The following is a 19,872-nucleotide window of genomic DNA, read 5'->3' on the forward strand; positions in this document are numbered from 1 at the left end:
TTGAACAAAACAAAAAATATGCCGATATGTGAAGGCAAATTATATTCATAAATTTTAAGTTTTTCTCATGTCTGCACTGAAATAATTAAGTTTCTTTTTGGGTCAAACGTCAACAGTCAAAATCAGAACAAACTGGAGCTCTTGAGTTTTTTTCTCACAGTATTTAAGTGCAGGGTCCGAATGAAAAGGCAAGTGTGTGTGTGTGTGTGTGTGTGTGTGTGTGTGTGTGTGTGTGTGTGTGTGTGTGTGTGTGTGTGTGTGTGTGTGTGTGTGTGTGTGTGTGTGTGTGTGTGTGTGTGTGTGTGTGTGTGTGTGTGTGTGTGTGTGTGTGTGTGTGTGTGTGTGTGTTTGTGTGTGTGTGTGTGTGAAAAGGCGAGTGCAGATTAGTGCCTGCTGTTTGCTCTGGGGGTTTTTATTTAGTGGAAAGGTATTCAGTCTTGAGTCCAGCACCTGATATTTACACTAGGACCGTCTCTGTTTCAGCGCGGCAGGTTCTCAGAGCCTCCTGTTGAGAAATACTCTCATTCACAACATGATCCCAGTCACATGGAGATAGATAATCAACTGGTTAGCTCAATGGCTGATGTTTAGACTAGATTTTGTACATTTGAGGACATTTAAAAACATGTTATTAGGGAGGTTTTCTGGAGAGCACTTGTCAAAATCAGTGAATATCTCACAGTCGTTTACATCTCAGGTAAAGAGGTAAAAATGAAAAGCCGAAGTACTGTATACAGTTTGTACTACATTCTCATTTACAAGTGTCTTCATAATTTCAAATGTTAGTATCAGCAATAGAGCAGATTATTACTCCCTGTTTGTTGTTGTACTTATGCAATTAGAATTAAGACATGAAAGCCAGAAATCTCACACAGACAAGACACAGGAAACAGAAGCTTTATTATTATTATTATCATTATTATTATTATCATTATTATTATTATTATTATTATTATTATTATTATTATTATTATTATTATTATTATTATTATCATTATTATTATTAATAATAATAATAATAATAATAATAATAATAATAATAATAATAATAATAATAATAATAATAATAATAATAATAATAAATGATTATTATTATTAATACAAAATAATAGTACAACAAATTAAAAAAGTACATTCAATCTTCATCACTAGTCAAATCAAATATAAAATGGATGAAATCGTGGTGGAAAGGGTTGAAGTTATGCTGGGTATGCTATTCTTTAAACTCATTCCGAATTTACAGGTCGGAAATTTGTCCTGTAAATTTCCGACCTTTTTTCACATCTGTCTGACATGTCTTTATGTCTCTCAAACCAAAGTATAAGTCCCTCTTGGCATGTCCTTATGAACTTTTAATTATTGTGAATGCTGGAGCAAATTATTCATAATTTCAGCAAGAAATCGTAGCCAAACTTCTTCAACGTTCAACTTTTCAACTCCTTTTATCCTAATGAGACCTTTTTAAACTTTTTCAAATTTTCATACTCAGCTATCCAGTTTAGCGTAAGCTTTTTCAGCATTCACACGCATTTTCAGCAGGAAATGCATTTTCTAGTTAATATATGAAAGCCAGAAATCTCACACAGAAAGGACAGAGGGAACTGATGCTTAAACTTCAACTTGTCCTCTAACTTTCAGCCCCTTTTTTCACACCTGTCTGACATGTCTCAATCTCTCTCAAACCTCCCTGTAGTTTGGAAGAAGCAGCAGCAGTGTACGCAGTGATGACTAGGCTATGGTGATTTCTTTGAAGTTGGTCCTGAGAAAAACTGGCTCAGTCCTGCCTCCTGAAAGGTTCCAGATGTCACACGACCATCTCCTGTGAGAACAACATACAACATGTCACTAACTAGCTACCGCCATGGCAACCACTAACATCTTGCTGCCATATTGTTTCTGCTACACTCGTGAAAAAAAAGTGAGTCATTATTTTTAACAAGTCTGCATGCTTAGGGTGTTTTTTTTAACCACAAATGCATATCTGGCATTTTTTCTTTACATGAGTTGTGTTCACACTGCAGATGAATAGGGTAAAAAAATTCATTTAGAGATATCATCATGAAAATTGGCCAGATTACTGACATTAAAACCATTCTGTTTTTGTATTGCAATGTTCTCAAATGTTTGAATGAATATACAGGAGAAAGTTTAGAAACATGGCAATATCTAACTATCTGTACATTTGCATCTCGTTAAAAAACTAAAAATCTAGATGTTCAATAAAGTCAGAGTTAAAAATCTTATTTCATTTTTACATATTAGTGTCAGAAGTATTCACCGAACAGATTTTGGTTACAGCCTTTCGTCATTTTATAAATCTGTGGCCTTTATAAATGCATTTTCTGTGTGTTTATAAGAACAAAATGTATCGTAAATCAGACAATTAACAACATATGAACACATCATTCTGTAGTAACCTTCAGACTAGTGCTGAGAATGAGTATGGAAAGTGCAGTTGATGTAAGTGCTTTAGAAGTTGAGATTCTTGGTATTAAGAAAAATAATGTTGAGATAATGTCCGTTAAAGATGGTTGTACAGGAGAAATATGCAGATGCAAACAGACAAGGTTTAGTCAAATAAACACTTAAACGTACAATTTTGACCTTAGATTATTTGATGATGTCAGCTTATCTTGGAGAAGTTACAACATACTCAATCAATTATTTTTTGCAGCACAGACATTTCTTAAAGTGCTAAACGTTTGTTTTTTGGGGTATATAATTCCGTCATGACCTAAAAATGCTCCTGTAAAGTTAGAGGGCAGGTCAAATGAGTTCAGAGGTCAATCAGTTTGACCTACAGGGCACTTCTTAGTACGTTTTTCCCGAAGGTCTTAACCCTCTCCACGTTTAACAACTTGTGAGACTCTTGGGGCGGATTTACAGCAACATGTTTAGTTTAAAGACAAATTTAAAGACACACATGGGCAGGAGAAAATACTTAGACATTTTGTGAATTCACCCTTGAACTTATTCTCCTGTTAAAAGTGCTATAAGGAACTTTTTAAATATTTCTGAAACAGTCTCATTTTTCCTCTGATGATCATAAATTACATTTATCAGCAAACAAGACCATCAGTGCAATGAATGCTATTTTTATGTAGTTTGTCATGTTTGTGCTGTAAATACCAAATTATTTGTCATGGGTCGTTAAAGCAGCTCCGAGTAACATTTAAATATATTTTAAACAGCCTCATGTTTCCTCTGATAATCATAAATTACCTTTAACAGCAAACGAGACCATCAGTGCAAAGAAAGAAGTTTTTATATAGTTTTTATTACTGCGTTTGGTCTGGTCGCACACCCAGTCCGATTTTCGGTTCGCGCGTGCAGGCTCTTTGGTCACAGATTTCAGTGTGGCGCAACAACGAGATTTGACAAGCCTATCCCTCCAGGTGAGGGAAGGGGAGCGGGAGCTTTGTTTGAGACAGTTATTTGTCGTCATAATGACTGATAACGGGGCTGAACCATCAAAGAAAAAAAAGAAAATGCAATGAAGAAAAGCTAAAAGGGAGAGTGGTAGACGAGCGGGAGGGCGTTGCCAAGCAACGTATACACAATTTCACGGGAGCGAACTGCAGTGTTTACTCCTAAATGAATGAGCGATAGCCTACTAAAACAAAGTTTACTTTGCCTCACCATCATCAGATGAGTCGACCATTATTCATCTGAAATTCAGAAATAGTCATTATTTACAACAACATAAACACATTACCTCATCGTGATCCATACTAACTGCCGTCTCGTTCATTCGCTTTCTGTGAGGACACGGAGTCTTTCAGCTCCGTGAGAGTACTTCGGTGACACTGCATCAACTCATTGCAATCAGGTGTGTGTAGCACTTACTGGCATTAGTTGATGCTGTGTCACTAACCACTCTCACGGAGCCGAAAAGAGTCCGGTGCCCTCACACTTTCAACACACGGACATGCACTATATTGCTTCCTGATTATTTGAATCTCGCACGGCCGGCACGAGCTAGAAAACAGCTTCACGACAGCTGGCGTCGTAAAAATACTACCGCTTTTGTCCAAAGGGGCCGCCAAGAGACCAAGTTACTCGTAGTGGCTTTAAATGAACAAATTCATCTAAACCTATTTTTACAGTTTGCTGCAGTGTGGAGGGTACATCTCACCTTCAGTACTATTGGAGGGGTCTGTATTGGTCATTTGTCATTTTAATTTCAAGTTGATGCAAAGGTTTAGTTTTTACTTAAGTTCATAGAACAATTTTGGTCAAGAAACCAGACCAAATATATTTTAACCTGAATTAAGACCTTCAAGATTCATGATTTTGAATGTGGCCATTTTGGAAGATGGGCAAAAAAACTAATTCAAAATAATAATTGGTCAGGTTTATTGACACTCAAACCAAAATTATTCTATAGACCCTTACCTATAATTTACAAGTGAAAATTAAACTTTTGCATCAACTTTAAATGACTGAGTGTCCAGGCTCCACACTATAGTGAGAGCAGCAGCTTATTGTGATGAAATGAAACCTGACAACTCCGTGAGCTGCGAATAATGAGGCAGAAGAAACTACTGCTTCTGGAGATCAAAATATTTGAGCCAAAGATTAAAACTATTTACAAAACCTGCAGAGTTTAGGGGGATGGAGTGTTAAAATAGCAACGAAATCATGCATCGTATTTGATTTCCTGTTTTGTTTTTATCATTAGGGAATTTAAATAATTCATAGAAACGTTTACTGTTAGGTGGCAACGTCTCATGTTAAATTAATGATTGTTTGTTCATTCCAAATGGACAGAATTTTTTTTTATCTATGCTTTATTGCGTATGATATTAATGAGTGCAATAAGAGTAGTAACCCACACTTCCTGTTTGTGTGTGTGTGTGTGTGTGTGTGTGTGTGTGTGTGTGTGTGTGTGTGTGTGTGTGTGTGTGTGTGTGTGTGTGTGTGTGTGTGTGTGTGTGTGTGTGTGAAGCAGGATTCAAAATTATTGTCAAAGTCTGACAATGCTTTGCTGCCATCTAGTGGATATGGCATGTAACAGTACGGCCCTGGGGGGGGCGCCGTGAGTAGTTTTTTTTTTTAAAGTGCTAGCAAGCGCGATGTGTGCTTGTGTATGGCCATATCCGCGCGAAAGGCCGCGATTTGCAGTAAATAAATGTCCACATGTATCTCCAAGTGTCTCTGTAGGCTATTTAAAAAGAAATCAAGCAAGTAGACTAACAATAACATTCATGAATTATTGGTTATCGCATCACAGAGGTAGCCTGGCTCCGCCCGCCTACCTACTTCCGCCCAAATTTCATTTTCCCTTCAGTAGTCAGTCTGGTGGTGGGGCGTATTAGTGAGATTTTTCCGAACAGATTTCTGAGTATCCAATCAGCGAACAGAGGAAGTGGCTGAGAACGATGAGGGTCGAAGTCGCGCTCCAGTTTCAGTTGAATGCTGCGTTCCCTTACGCTCGGAACTCGGAAACTTCCGACTTGTTAGTTCCGACCTGTCTGTGTTCCAGTGCATCTGCTCGGGAAAGTATGGACGCCTACAACCTTTCTCATCCAAATAACTAAACGTTAGGCTCTAGCAAGTTACCGTTGCCAGGTACCGGTAGATCCATAGACTACAATATGGAGTGAAGTCGGAAATTTCCGAGTTCCCTGAACGCACCGTCAACAGCCGGCTCACTACCAAACGTTATGCGATTGGTTGGATAATCCAGAGTGGCACTGCGCAGATCCAATAGTTTTAAACTTCAACAGACACCCGCCTCCAAGTGAGTGAACGTTTGCCAATTACAGCACTTCCAGACCTTCTGTACAAATGAAATGAAGTACGATGGTCTGGTAGCGCCAGGCTATCACAGAGGGCCTATTGGCCTATAATAATAAAAAAACTGTGTTAAAAGTTCAATAAATGCCTGTTCTCAAATCAATGAATAATATTCTTTAATAATCTTGATTACCATATCAATCAAAATAATCGTGATTATTATTTTTGCCATTATCGAGCAGCCCTAGTGTGTGTGTGTGTGTGTGTGTGTGTGTGTGTGTGTGTGTGTGTGTGTGTGTGTGTGTGTGTGTGTGTGTGTGTGTGTGTGTGTGTGTGTGTGTGTGTGTGTGTGTGTGTGTGTGTGTGTGTGTTGTGTGTGAGTGTGTGTGTGTGTGTTTTTCTTCAGAATGTGGAAACTTCACATGAAAGTGAAACTAACAAATTGGGGAACTCACTGTGGTCTGCCTGTTGGACAGAAGAAATGAAGTTGGATCGATGGTTTAAGGTCAGTGATTTATTTTTAAGAATGATTAACATGAGGCCTCACACACACACACACACACACACACACACACACACACACACACACACACACAGGTCAAAGTGCATTTACATAACATAGTCACTGCTCAATCTGACTGTGTGTGAAGAGAGGAAGCTAGTCTGCAAACTGTGAGTTACTGTAAATCTTTCATATCTCTCAGTTCACTACAGGTTTCACTTTATGAAACAATAGAGGACAAGTCTTTTAATCTATTTGAATTTATTTAATTTAGTTAACTATATTTAACTTATTAACTTAACTTACACTTGTGTGTGTGTGTGTGTGGCCGGTACAGTACAGCAATGGATCCATTCGACGGCTTGTGTGTGTCAGAGACTCTGGATCAGGTTTCAGCCTCTCTGCGCGTCACTCCAGTCTCAGCTGAAGTGGCTTCTTACCTCGACACACGGGACAAACTCAGTCATCTCAGAGAGCGTTTCCATGTCCCCACAATATCAGATTTACCTCCGTGTGAGTTGAACAAGATGCTATTCAAACCTACAGAAACAGAGCTGTGTGTGTGTGTGTGTGTGTGTGTGTGTGTGTGTGTGTGTGTGTGTGTGTGTGTGTGTGTGTGTGTGTGTGTGTGTGTGTGTGTGTGTGTGTGTGTGTGTGTGTGTGTGTGTGTGTGTGTGTGTGTGTGTGTGTGTGTGTGTGTGTGTGTGTGTGTGTGTGTGAGATGCTATTTTGATGGGAAAGTGTTTCAGTTGTTTAAAGGTCGAGTCAGCGATTCTGGAGAATGCCTGTTGTCAGAATCAGTTTATCTCTGCTCCCGATCTGCTTCCTGTCTGTACTGTGTGTGTTGAAAAGGGCTCCAGGGTTAATACACAGCCTAGGCTTTGTCAGCTGGTATGTAAACAAAGGGGGCCCACCATAGCGAGCGACATGCCAGTTTACAGAGCCTAGGCTGTGTATTAACACTGGATTTTAAATTTTACAGTACACTGGATTTTTTATTTTACAGTGCACACACAGTACGGACTGGTTGCGGATCATGAGGAGATATTCACTGATTTTGACAAAAAGGGATTTTAACAACAATCGTTCTTCAGACTCTTTCTTGTTTTTAAGAAGAAAATGTCTCAGAAATCATAGTTAACAACAAATCATTATGAAATCCCCTATGTAAGGTATGAAAATCATTCTTATTGTTTCATCTTTGATGTTTGTCCTCCAGCCGACCTCTCCCTGGTGGACGGGTCTAGAGAATGCATCTACCTGGTTGGGAACTCGTTGGGGCTTCAGCCTAAAATGGCTAGTCAGTACATAGAGGAGGAGATGGAAAAATGGGCTAAAACGTAAGTGGACATCTTTTTATTCCACATTAAGCACAAGGCTTTTATTGAGATATATATATATGTATTTTATCTATCTTTTTACTATTATTTTCATGTCTGTCTGTCTGTCTATCTATCTATCTATCTATCTATCTATCTATCTATCTATCTATCTATCTATCTATCTATCTATCTATCTATCTATCTATCTATCTGTCTATCTGTCTATCTGTCTGTCTGTCTGTCTGTCTGTCTGTCTGTCTGTCTGTCTGTCTGTCCGTCCGTCCGTCCGTATATCTATGATTGATTTTTAAGCACTTTGAGTTGCATTTCTAGTATAAAATGTGCTATGTAAATAAAGTTTTTAATTATCATTTATCATTATTAAATGTCTTGTGTTGCCAGCGGTGTCCACGGTCACACAGCGGGCTCCCGGCCGTGGGCCTGGGCTGAAGACAACTTAGAGGAACTCATGGCTAACGTCGTTGGTGAGACAAGTTTTTTTTGTTGTTGTTGTTATTACTTCATTGAAACATACAGAGAACACTTCCCCACCAAACTATCAACACAACATAACAAACATGAGTCAAATCCCAACAACCATGACCTTGATGAGACAAGTTTGTGCTGTAAATACCAAATTATATTTGTGAAAAGGAGAAATTAAAAGTCACAAATTTAGATGGGCTTTTCAGTTTTCGGAAGCGTTCTGCAGAGTTCAGGGCCGTTCAACTTTCAATCATTAATGTCTTGTAAACGGGTTCACGGTAGTTACATGTTGTTTTGACTTGAAAGCGTGAACAAAATGACAAGGTTTACATGTGTTTGAAGAACCATTCACACTTTTTGCATTAAAGGAAAAATATCTTTAAGACTAAAAACCTCTGACGTTCTTACAGACACAAATATGACAGCTGTCTCAATTTCATGCCACACTTGTGCATTGTCTGTTTTTTTAGTGACTTTCCGTGCGTGCTTGCGTGCGTGTGTGTGTAGAGTGACTGTGTTTGTGATGAACCTTTCCATATATATGTTCAGGTCACTGCACTTTTTGTAGAGTCCAAAGTTCACATGAGGGTTTTTAAAACCTATCTTTAGTCAAACACACACGCACGCACACATACACACACACACACACACACACACACACACACACACACACACACACACACATACACATACACAGTTTTTATAGGTAAAAAGGCTGTAATGAACAACTAGAAATTCTTGGATAAAGTCCTGAAAAGCTAATCTTGAAATATCCGAAAACATGAAAAATGACGTCTGAATACAAAAGCTAACAAGCATTGAAAACAAGAGTTACACAGTCCTCTGAATATCAGTGGATCTTATGATTTGAAGGAAAATACTTGCTGCTGTCACAATATAAAATGAAACCTATTCCTTGAGAATGTCACTGAAAGTTTGAAGGTGTTGTTATGTGTTTGTTGCAGGAGCTAAAGCTGAAGAGGTGGCTCTGATGAACGGACTTACAGTGAATCTACACCTTCTTATGGTCAGTGTCATATTCGGCTGAAGAAAAAACACTATTTTTGTGATATTGGGCTATACAAATTATACTGATTTGATTGAACTGATTTGGATCTGTCTACATGTTTAAACCTGATGAGATGTATTTACCCTGAGCACTGACAGTCCCTTGCTGTCTGTGTTTCTGCAGCTTTCCTTCTACAAACCAACAGCAGCTCGACACAAGATCCTGCTAGAGGACAAGGCCTTTCCCTCAGACCACGTCAGTACAGACATATTTCTTTTTGTTATTTTTTTAATTGATTAATACAACTCACAACACACACATCATATAACACGCACATACATACAAACATACATGAAAGTACGCAATCTTCACAATTATTGTATCATATATTTAACCAATTTCTTATCAAATAACTCTTCATTAATTGTGTTGTTGTGGTGTGATTGACATGTGTATGGAAATTCACTACTTGCTAGTTACTTCCTCTATGAATGTATATTGATACTACAAAAAAAGATACGGAAACCGCTCATTATAAAGCAGATTTTACCACATGTTCAATCAAATACAAATGCATCAGTATGAATAATGACCAGCCGTGTGTTGTTGTCCCCTCAGTACGCTGTGGAGTCTCAGATCCGCCTGAGAGGATTCGACCCGAAGGAAAGCATGTTGATGATCTCACCACGACCGGTCAGTTTTCACACAGTTTCTATTTACAGACACTAGGCATAGCAACAATAACTAACAACTTTCAGAACTTGATCTTATACTATGCAGTTTCAGGAATATTTTAATGTGGGGCTACACGACAACAGAACAAAATAGGCAAGAATTAAATCCCCCTTTCTCTACAAAAAAAATTACAGAGGGGTATAATATTTTAAAAAGAAGTTTCCATGAATAAAGTTGAAAAATTGTCATAGATCTTATTGATATTTTTTAACAATTTAGTATAGGTTCTCGATAGCCCCAGTGAATATAATGTGTGTGTGTGTGTGTGTGTGACTGTGTGTCTGTGACTGTGTGTGTCTGTGTGTGTCTGTGTCTGTGTGTGTGTGTATCAGGGAGAAGACACTCTGCGGACTGAGGACATCCTGTCTCTGATAGAGAAGGAGGGAGACTCCATCGCCGTGGTGATGTTCAGTGGCGTGCAGTATTACACCGGACAGCTGTTCAACATGGCCGCCATCACACAGGCCGGACACAAGAAGGTAAAATACATTTATCTTACTGTTTGTCTGTAGGTTCATATCTTGTGAACAAAGTTTTAATAAAAGAAAAAAAGAAAAAAAAAGAAGATAAGATCAAAATTAACATATTAATGCATTTATAATTATAATCCTGGTCTAAAATATTTATTATTATGAAGTCAGGTGGAATGAGAACTTTTAGACTCGTGCTCGTGGTATATTTTGATGCTTGTACTTTAGTTTTCTACTTAAAGATGGAGTGAGGGATTCTGGATAATGCTTGTTATTAAAATCAATTGTTGTCAAAATCAGTGAATATCTCCTCATGATCCGCTACCTGTCTGTACTGTGTGTGTGCTAGAAAAAAACCTAGTGTTAATTCACAGCCTAGGCTCTGTAAACTGGCATGTTGCTAGTTATGGTGGCCCCCTTTATTTACATAACAGTTTCCCAGACGTTTCATAGAAAAGCAGTTTCTTGATCCTTAAAAGTGACAAAAATAACTATTGTCTTCGGAAAAAATTAAGAGACCGGTCTGTATTTTTCTTAAATCTACATCTCTACATAACTTATTGAACATGCTCTTAATGGAAAAAAAATTGATTGGAATTTGGTAGATATTATTATTATTATTATTATTATTATTATTATTATTATTATTATTATTATTATTATTATTATTATTATTATTATTATTATTATTATAAAGTCAAAATCTTCATTTTACTCAAACATATGCCTACAAACTGATTTTTTGAAGTGGTCTCTTAGTTTTTTCCAGAGCTGTAACTTATAAGTAACCTCTTCTTTCCCTTCCAGGGCTGTTACGTTGGTTTTGACTGCGCTCACGCTGCTGGAAACGCTGAGCTGAAGCTTCACGACTGGGGCGTCGACTTCGCTTGCTGGTGCTCATACAAGGTCAGGGACAGTTAACTGACATTTTCTTTTTTTCTTAAGATGATTTTTTGGGCATAACAGCTTTTATTAGACAGTTTGGAGAGACAGAGATGAAATGGGGCACAAAGGGGCATGACATGATATAAAACATACTGTATATTCATATTATTTAAAGCATTTTTGTATGTTTCAAAGCTGCTTTTTAACATGTGTGTATCATGGAAAAGTTGGTGTTGTATGTGTGCATTACAAGCTACAGTTAAAGAGAGACACAATGTTGTATACCTTGACGTTTTCCTTTTATGTACATTTTATTGTACAGATTAAAGGATTAAACGAAAGAGGACTGAGCCTAATGGGAGGGGTACTCTCTAACCACTACACCATGAGCGCCCCCCCCCCCCCAACAAATACATTTAGACCATAAAATAGATACACGTATGTCCTCAAATCGCCTTGTCTCCTCTCAGTATATAAACTCAGGAGCTGGTGGTCTCGCCGGAGCGTTCATCCATGAGAAACACAACGACACCATCAAAGCTGCGTGAGTGAGAGATTTACAAAAAGTTTATTATATACATGAAGAAACTTTAGGGTCATTTAATCAGTGGTAGAAGAAGTATTACTAATTTATTTTTCAAGAAAAGGAAACGGAAGCAAGCTTTCAAGTTGACAGGTTAAAAATCAAACTTTTGTTACAGTAGGTGTCACATTATTGTGACTAAATCCTAACACAATTGCCATTATTATCAGAGGGAATGATCGCTTTGACAAAATTATTCCCATTTTCATTGAAAAACATATTAAAATGTTTACGGCGTGATTTTTGTGGAAATCTGTATCAAACCAAAGATATTTTCTTTAGTATAAATATGTTCCTGTCTCCTGCAGACTGATTGGATGGTGGGGACATGACCTGAAAACTCGCTTCCAGATGAATAACGGTAAAAAGAATCTTTTGTTTTGATGATCCACATTCCACCTTTAGTGTCTGTTTTTAATAGATCATTAAAAAGGTGTTCATGCTTCTCTTATCTGATTTTAAAGTACTTCTGCCGTGTGCGTGTGCGTGCGTGTGTGTGTGTGTGTCTTCTCAGAGTTGGACCTCTTGCCTGGCGTGAATGGCTTCAGACTGTCCAACCAGCCCGTCCTGCTGGTCTGCCCCCTACAGGCCAGTTTGGAGGTACTGCAGTGCACCGGGAGCAATGTAGTCAATGCTGTTTAATACATGTTTTACCATGGTGTTGTCTTACTCTTTAGAAGAAAATGCTGGTTAGTTTAAATCACATTTTAGTCGTTTTTATCCATCATATTTTAAGTCAACAACTACTCATTGTAGTCCAGTTTTATAATCAATAATAATAATTAAAAAAAACATCAACATTCATCAACATTGTGACAGCCACAGACAGACTCACAATTAAGGGTAAACGTCTTAAAGTTATAACAAAAGGTTGTTGAGGAACATTTTTCATTGACTAAATGAACACAGATATTAAACAGTTTTTTTTCTTTGATCTTTCCAGGTGTTTAACATGACCAGTATGACTGTTTTAAGGGCACTCTTTAAAACATTATATAGAAGTAGAGGGAAATCAACTAACATCTATTTTTACTAACTTAACATGAAATTTCATTATATTTTCATTAAGAAATTTAAGACTGATTTGCTTTTTACTGTTTGCAGGTGTTCAACATGACCACTATGGCTGCTCTGCGTAGGAAGTCACTCCTACTAACCGGCTATCTGGAGTATCTGGTGCGTTTTCACTTCAGCTCTGACGCAGCCCGGCCAGACAAACCTTCTGTCCACATCATCACGCCCTCCGACCCGCAGCAGAGAGGCTGCCAGCTCTCTCTCTCCTTCTCCGTTCACATACGCAAAGTCTTCCAACAGCTCGAGAAGAGAGGCGTCGCTGTGAGTAGCTACAATGTTTGTTTTGTTTGTTTATTTCCCAATTTTTTTCTATGTATATATATTTTTTTTTTTTCAAAAAATTTCACAAATCATATTTAGATCATTTTCAACAACCAGTTAGCATTATTTAAAGAGCTACAACAGTGTGAACAGAATTTGCCAACTGGTGCAAAAAATTAGCTGTAATGTTAATAGGATAGTTTAGAAGAAAGTTAAAGCCTGAATCTGAATAACATGCTTTACATTGTTGTACAGTTTAGAAAAAGTGAATAAGTTCAATTTCAGCATAACACAATAGAAATTTTGATTTTGATTTCTTCACAAGACATACACAGACATTGGACCATAGTAAATTATTGGATAAATCTAATAAAATTATATTTATAAAAAAATAAAAAAATAAAGGATGAATAAAAAAAATATATAAAATAAAGAAAATAACACATAACTATACAAATATTCAGATAAACAAAATTATATTGATAAATGAAACTGATATAAACTATATAAATAACAATAATCAGTATTCTATTCATGCCATTAACGTTTCCTTGTTGTTCAGTGTGACATGCGGGAGCCCAGTGTTCTGCGGATCGCTCCGGTTCCGCTCTACAACTCCTTCACTGATGTCCATCGCTTCATCGACACGTTACGATCCGCCATCACCGCCGCCAGCGAATCAGAAGAGAGAGAAATATCCACCATGATTTAAACCACTGAATTTACTAACGTAAACAAAATACTCTTGCTCTTAAAGGAATAGTTCAATTTGTTTTAGCTGTTTGCCGATGCTCAAGAAAAGGCTACATAAATACTTTTTAAAGGTGCACTATGCAACTTTTGATGTGTCAAAGAAGTGCACATTTTTTTAAGGTTTATTCTCATTACTTTTCTACACAAGAAAATAGGATCCTTGGAACACTGTTTGAAGTTAGACAACTTCTATTGCAGAAAATGTGTCTGTTCTGTAATTTATCACACACTCTGATGGCTAATATGTAAAACACATTTTGAAAAGCTGCACATGTTTAGTTTTTCCAGAAGTTTTGTGCGTTTGTGGAGTTTGGATGTCAGTTCAATCAACATGTCTGCGATATTAACAATCCACTGTCCACATTTAGTGCAGTGGGAGACATTTCTACTCACCGGGTTGAGATTAGTTCATTTACTTTGACAGAAATTGTTATTTAAAAGTCTTGTAAGTAAAATATAAAAAAAGCACAAAACCCTACGCACTAAAACCTGCAATATTTCAAGAAATAATTAGCAATAGAGATGTAAGGATTGTAAGGAGAAATCAGCAATACACCATTTAAAAAAAATACAATTACTATTAATTTGAAATTAGATCCCGACCCGTGGTAGATATGAAGTGATCTCTGTTTGAATGTAACGTGTTTGGTGACGTTCTGTCCATTCTTCATATGTGAATGTCGCAGATATTTATTCACAGATCAAACATTTAATAAAAGTTATAAAAATCAATCGGCGGCTGTGTTTTTTTTTTGTTTCTTCTGTTGGATTAAGTTTGTTAATGTTGCACAAATGTTTAAGATATTAAAAACATGGTCACTCTCACCTGAATTGTCTTGTGTTATGTTTTTCATTATTATAACATTTTAAGAATACGGTTTATTAAAGGTGCAACGAGGAACCTTCAATTTCTGTTTATTCTTGTACCCCCTTACTACGCCAACTGTAGTCCCTGGGTGAGCGTACCCATGACAAAGGCATTAAGAAAAACTTTATAAAAATAGCATTCTTTGCACTGATGGTCTCGTTTGCTGTTACATGTAATTTTGTATGTACATGTAAAAAAATTGACTTTCAGAAATATTTAAAAGTTCCTGAGAGGGCTAGATGATACCTGTCCTCTCTGCCAGTCTCTCACTGCGAAATATAAACAGCGTTCCATATTGACTGCAGTTGTATTTTAGTTCCAGAAGTGCTGCCTCCATTGCCCTTCCTGATCTATCCATCCTTCCTTCCTTCTATCTATCTATCTATCTATCTATCTATCTATCTATCTATCTATCTATCTATCTATCTATCTGACTTTGATATCACAGTATTACCAATAAAGAACATCCTGTAGGTTCCCCCATTGTTTACTGGCCGCACATATTTTTCAAGGTTGTTTCAGATTTCAAGTTATTTTACTCTGAAAATCTTGACAGAAAGCAGTGATTTTATATGCATCGGGAAATGGTCAACAGTGATGTGAACTTCTACATAAATAGCTCTCTTGTAGTAGCCTAACATTACTTTAAACGACACCAAAGGGAAAAACAACTTCAGTCCGCATTGAACCACCCATAATGATCGATTAAAAAAAGTAAAAATAGAACACACACTAGATGAAGACAAATGTAATAAAATAAAATAACTTCTTAATTTCACTTTAATTAAACTTTATGAAAAATTATGAAGGAAAAATAAATCAATATATTTATATTGAAGTTTTTCGTATATTTGCCGGGTGTTTAAGAACTATTTATTGTCTATTTTCAGTGAGGGGAACGTATCAAGACCATAGATAGTATATAAAAAGGTCAGGACATAAATCTCTTTATAATTACGTCTCAATACTGCCATCCCGTGGCCACAATGAGGTACTGCAGCTAAAGGTAAAAAGCAAAAGGGACCTTAAATCGGACGGTGTCGCCCCCTGGTGACCACAATGAGGTGCAGCAACACCTAACGGCACTGGACGCTAGGCGTAATTACATACAAGCACCATTTATTCGCGTTTTTAAAATGTATTCACCGTTTCAAAGTATCAATGTAGTTAATATATGTGAAATATAACGGACAAAACAACACCTTCATTTCAACAAAGCACACGTTAGAAACTTTATTTTAGAAGGAGGAAGGTAGGCTACATGTTGTTAGCTTCACTAGCTTAAGCTAACGGTTTGCATAAGCTGTTGGCTAGTAATCAGGTTTAATCGAGCAATAACTATTGTCACTAACTTTTACATGAGCAAATATTACTCTCTTGTAGTGACGTCTTTAAATAACACCCAAGCGAATCTTCAACACCCATAATGACCGAGTCAAAAAAGTAAGAGCAGTTAAATCGGTGTAGTATTCAAGCCACGGACGGTGTGGCCCCCTGGTGACCACAATGAGGTATTACACCTACAGGTTTATTATGGAGTCAGTCAAATTGTTCTCCATCAGTAAATCCTATCCACGATATTTTTATATGATATATTATATTCAATAATCACAAACAAGAAAATTTCACTTAACAACACACACACACACACACACACACACACACACACACACACACACACACACACACACACACACACACACACACACACACTAGATGAAGACAAATGTAATAAAATAAAAGCACTTCTTAATTTCTATTTAATTAAACTTTATGAACAATTATGAAGGAAAAATATATGAATATATTTATACTTTTATTTTTCATATGTTTAAGAACTATTTATTATGTATTATCAGTGAGGGGAACGTATACATTCTTAAATGATTAAAGATAACATTTTAAAGTTAACTTGTGAATTTCAGTTGTAAAACTGCTGTATAAAAGCAATAGCACACTCGAGGTCGCATGTTGTCGCTCTATATCAGCACTGCTGTGTTTCTCTTCGGCACTCGGCCTGCGGCCTCGTACCTACGACCGAATCACAGCAGTGCTGATATAGAGCGACAACATGCTCCCTCTCGTGTGCTATTGCTTAATTATCAGTGAGGGGAACGTGTCTATGTACATATAAGACATAAATCCCTTTTTAAAAACGCTATCCCGTGGCCACAATGAGGTACTGCAGCTAAAGGTAAAAAGCAAAAGGGCGTTAAATCGGTGTAGTATTGAAGCCAGGGACGGTGTCGCCCCCTGGTGACCACAATGAGGTACTGCACCTGTACACAATGGTCGCTAGGCGTAATTACATACAAGCAACATTTATTCGCGTTTTTAAAATGTATTCAGAGTTTGAAAGTATCAATGTACTAACCAGTTAATATCTGTGAATTAAAACGGAAAAACTAACACCTGGTTAGCCAACTGCTAAACACAAACCATAGACATATATACGTATATATGTCTATGGTTTGTGTTTAGCAGTTGGCTAACCAGGTCAAGCAAGAACTATTGCCACAAACTTCTACGTGAGCAAAGATTACTCTCTTGTAGTAAAGTTAATTTAAACAACACCCAAGCGAAACTTCAGTCCGCATTGAACCATTCATAATGACCGAGTCAAAAAACTAAAATAAAGTTAAATCGGTATCCACGGAGTCCCTGTGGCCACATACTGTAACTACTACCTTGTATAAAGCCAGGCGCAATCACATACAAGTAATACTCCCGGTTAAACCTTTCAAAATAAAACTATTTAAAGCTAGACACATTTACATAGAGAACAAATTAAGTAAAACGCCAAGATACATCTGTAGTTCCCTCTTTAGTGTCTCAAGCAACTGATGCCACTCTTGTGTGTGTGTGTGTTAAATAGGCTTTAAATATTATTGTTTTTGATTATTGATTATAATATTGTTATTATTAATATTATAGGGTTTAGAGTAATGAGGCCATTGTGTACAGGTGTAGTACCTCATCGTGGTCACTAGGGGGCGACACCGTCCGTGGCTTCAATACTACACCGATTTAACGTCCCTTTTGCTGTTTACCTTTAGCTGCAGTACCTCAGTGTGACCACATGATGACAATATTGAGGCGTAATTATAAAGAGATTTTTTCATTTTTTCAGCTACAGACTCCATTCAAACTTTAAACAATTCACATGAATTACAGCTATTAAATTCTTTGACAACTTTTTAAAATCTTCAACAGTCTTTGAACAAACACAGTTTTAGTTTTAAGCTCTTTTCAACCTCTTTCTAAATTTATAATGGGATCCGGATGGGACGGAATGTTCAGAGGCAGAGTGGGGAACCAACTGTTACAGTGTAGAACTGGTGTAAAAAAACACCAAAACCTATGATATAACTGCCTCTCACTCCTACAAATGACACCCTACATGGATAATTGAAATTTTGATTAACATCAAAATGTAGGACATATTCTGCCGGTCGCATAGATGTGACTACTGAAGCAATCGGACCTACACAAGGGGAGGTCTGGGCTTCCAAGCTAAATGGTGTCCAACCAACTGCCGCCTTGATAACTGAGACATGACATTTCTGGAGAAAGGCAGACTGTACCACACTTTTAAAATGCTCTGGTTCTCATATTCTTCACATTACAGGCACAATCTTCACACTGTGTCTTCATCAGATTCTTCTGGTTCTAACAATAAAATAATTTTGTCAGTTAGACTCACGGTCCGTCAGTTAGAGACAGTGGTTTGAGGTGAAGTTTCGGATGAAATGACCTCTCTGAGGCCTCGAAAAGGTGGGATTTCTGCCTGATCACAGACCCTCAATAAGACATACACTCAGCTGGGTGACTCACTCTGCCCATTAAAGGGCAATTTCTCTTTTTTCCGCTTTATTAGACAGTTTGGAGAGACAAAGTTGAAATGGGGTGAACACTCTGCTCTTTGAAGGCCTATTTCACACATGAATACATTTTTCATGTCTTTCAATAATAATTTTATCTAGAAATGTTTAAATATTCCACATTGTTTCAATTAGAGTTCAACAATTCACTACCGTTCATACTTTAGACTATTTCTTACTTTTCCACATCTTCATACTCCTTTAGCTGATTCATATACATTCTCTCTCTAGGTCGTCCTCAGACGAGCCCTCCATCAAGCCATCAATGTAATTTAGCTCCAAGTCTATTCAATTACTATTTCACAGTTTTAAGTTTTTTATCCATGTCTTTCAACGCATTCATAATTTCAGAAATAAATATTATTCAAACCTCTATATATTCAACTTATATATATATATATATATATATATATATGTATGTATATATATATATATATATATATATATATATATATATATATATATATATATATATATATATATATGAACTGCTCTTCTTTCCATTTGCTCCAACCCTACACCTTCAAGGTAAATGCACTCCTAACCCTCTGCTTTCTCTTGCAGATGCTGCAAGACAAAACAACTACTGTCAATATGGAACGCTGTTTATATTTCACAGTGAGAATGGCAGAGGACAAGTATTACCTAGCCCTCTCAGGAACTTTTAAATATTTCTGAAACAGTCTAATTTTTCCATCCAGAGGAATAGCTCAGCAGGATAAGCAGCTGAAGTGGTTTCTTAGGTGGAGGAATCAAACCCAGACTCATCTCATCACACATTTACTAACTATTCTCCGTAGTAATGTCAACACCAAAGACAACCGCTAGACATATTACAGGCTTCAACTGTAGCTCAGAAATAGGTGCTACTATACAATCATGTAAGAGAAGTGTATCAAATCCAGTGACACTTTTGTGGGTCAAATCCCGCTGTGTGCACATTTTGGTGATGTCAGACTTATGCAGTAACCAATTGGGGAAATGCATCAAAGACACAGGGTTTCAACTCCCAATTAGCGCTCAGCTCCGCCTGTCAGCAAGATGTTTCCCATCAAATAGTTCACTCCCGCAGTCCGTGGAACTCAACTGCAGCGACTTGCTCCTAGGTCTGTGTCCGTCTTGATTATATGACTAAAACTATGGAAAGCCAGGAGTGCCACAATTTGGCCCGACATTTGACGCGGTATAAACAATCCGCGCGTTTTAGTCATATAATCATGCAAGTGTATAATGATCTGTCCGTCCTGTTTTTGACTGAGGATGTGTTGATACAACTCCATTTAAGTTGAAGCAGCTGATCTATG

The 19,872-nt window shown here is 37.2% G+C and overlaps 1 protein-coding gene across 1 annotated transcript; it reads left to right on the forward strand.

Moving 5' to 3' along the window:
• Positions 1–6,206: 6,206 nt before the first annotated feature.
• Positions 6,207–13,778, forward strand: kynu (kynureninase; the record flags this gene model as incomplete). Its single annotated transcript, XM_080052982.1, has 14 exons — positions 6,207–6,244; positions 6,579–6,754; positions 7,461–7,581; positions 7,966–8,048; positions 9,015–9,076; positions 9,242–9,313; positions 9,677–9,751; positions 10,126–10,272; positions 11,071–11,169; positions 11,619–11,692; positions 12,040–12,092; positions 12,246–12,331; positions 12,836–13,066; positions 13,629–13,778. Exons 2-14 carry the CDS (start codon positions 6,586–6,588, stop codon positions 13,776–13,778), a joined length of 1,422 nt encoding a protein of 473 aa, XP_079909108.1. The 5' UTR covers positions 6,207–6,244; positions 6,579–6,585.
• Between the last annotated feature and the right edge of the window lie 6,094 nt (positions 13,779–19,872).

Source organism: Ammodytes marinus, assembly GCF_949987685.1.
Source record: "Ammodytes marinus genome assembly, chromosome: 24".
Taxonomy (NCBI): domain Eukaryota; kingdom Metazoa; phylum Chordata; class Actinopteri; order Uranoscopiformes; family Ammodytidae; genus Ammodytes; species Ammodytes marinus.